This window comes from Apium graveolens, chromosome 8, assembly GCF_009905375.1.
Source record: "Apium graveolens cultivar Ventura chromosome 8, ASM990537v1, whole genome shotgun sequence".
NCBI classification, from domain to species: Eukaryota; Viridiplantae; Streptophyta; class Magnoliopsida; order Apiales; family Apiaceae; genus Apium; species Apium graveolens.
Window position 1 is genome coordinate 936,720 of NC_133654.1, and position 2,068 is coordinate 938,787.

General features: G+C 36.0%; 1 protein-coding gene across 1 annotated transcript; it reads right to left on the bottom strand.

The window, feature by feature from the left end:
• Positions 1-686: 686 nt before the first annotated feature.
• Positions 687-1,223, bottom strand: LOC141677631 (uncharacterized). Its single transcript, XM_074483638.1, has one exon. It carries the CDS (start codon positions 1,221-1,223, stop codon positions 687-689), a length of 537 nt encoding a protein of 178 aa, XP_074339739.1.
• Between the last annotated feature and the right edge of the window lie 845 nt (positions 1,224-2,068).

The following is a 2,068-nucleotide window of genomic DNA, read 5'->3' on the forward strand; positions in this document are numbered from 1 at the left end:
CAGTCCTTCTACCAGAGCTACATTTGAGATGATAACATATTCGATGATTATATTGCCATATCATAGTGTTTTTTCTATATTGGCATCATCATAGGAAACCATTGGGTCAGCCTTCTCCTCATATTCTGACAACAAGGATTTATTTCCAGTCATATGTGTAGAATAGCCACTATCCAATACAAACAAATTATTCCTGTTTCCCTTTTCAGTTCCTGACATATCATCTCCATTAGTTGCCATGACTGCATAGCATTCTTCATCATTGTCAGTTCCTCATGAGTCCATCCGGTCTTTGTTGGAGTATAATGTGAACAAAGCATTTTCTGTTGACTTGGGACACTCAGTAGCCAGAGGTCCCTTTTCATTGCAGTTGTAACAAGTCATCTTAGCTTTATCAAAACTTCCTTCCCTTGGAGTACTGTCCGTCATTCTTTCTGAATTTGCCTTTGCCATCACTGGAGTACTTTATGTTAAAACCATTTTTCCTTTGTGGTTTTGCAAACCTCATCATTCTAAAGCCTTTCACCAGCATAGCAGCCATTTGAACCACTTGAGGATCATCTAATTCAATCTCAGAATCCTCGTCAATATCTGTATCCGGATTTGATGATTTATTAGTATCTGACTCTTCCACAATGTTCCTTCTTCTTGACCTTTCACCCATATTTTTCTTGCCTTTATGAGTTTTAGCATTTAGAGCCACAACTTTCATCTTTTGACCCTTCATGTTCTTCCTTTGTTAAGTCATGGGTTTTCAGCATTCCATAGACTTCATCCGGTGTTAGTAAATCAAGATCATATTGATGCCTGATTATAGAAGCTTGAGTATTCCATTCTTCAGGGATAACTCTCAGAAATTTGGTGTTTGAGTCTTCCCTATCATATTCTTTTCCAACCAATGATAGATCATTCAGAAGTGTTAGGAATCCATCATAAATGTTAGTAAATGACTCATCAGCCGTTGCATCAAACTGCTCATACTCTTGTACAGGAACAACTCTTCTATTCTTCTTTATTGTCATTGTACCTTGGCACTGTGTCTCCAAGGCATCCCATATCTCTTTCGCAGTCGTGCAGGCAATCACCCTGTTGTACATAACATTATCCAAATTGTTGTGCAGAATATTCATGATTTTTACATCCTTGAGCATAGCAGCCTTCTCAGGTTCTGACCATTCTGATTTCTCTTTCCTGATGTAGTGTTCAGGAACAGTTGTTTTCATGGACACAACCTTCTCAGGATAAGGGGGTCATTTGTTGATGATGTCAACATATGCATCATCAATAGCCTCAAGGAACATCAACATATTTACTCTTCATGTAGAATAATCGGCTTTCTTTATGATAGGAATTTTCATGTTTTTATACTTACTTCCATACATATATGATCTTTTCAAATTAACTGTTAATTTGACTGTTCTGATACCACTTATTTCCCAGTAATGATAATTGTTTAAGGGGGGTTAGATACAATTATCAAATAAAATGATTGATTAAAGAAGTAAAGTAAGAATGACAATAAACAGTTTAATCAAATAACATTTTATATTGATCTTTAATAAACTGTTACAAAACTCTCTCAAGAACAATATTTTTAAGAGTTGCTAGGTTATAGAATTCTCGAGTTGTGCACACACAAAGTGATAACCTAACCTGTGTTTATATATCACACAACTACAATCAATTTCTATCAATTACAAGTTATGTTACAATATAATTTATATACATATTTAAATCAACAACTACGACGCTATAAATCAGCAGATTATGATTTATCCTGTAGTTGTGACTTATCCAATCATATCCTGCCAGTTTTCAAATCCTCATGCATATCCTGATTGTATCAGATCCTGACGGCTTAACAAATCCTGACTGTCAGATAGATCCTGATTGGTTACACATCCTGATGACTCTTGACAGATCTTAACTCCATAGCAGATCCTGGTTCTTAACATAGACAATTTCCAACAATCACCGTAATTATAATAATATTTAAAATAGGGTGTCCTTCCACAGCCACAGGTGGTTCTAGCAACCACCTGCCGCATTGAAACATTGCGTCACCCCC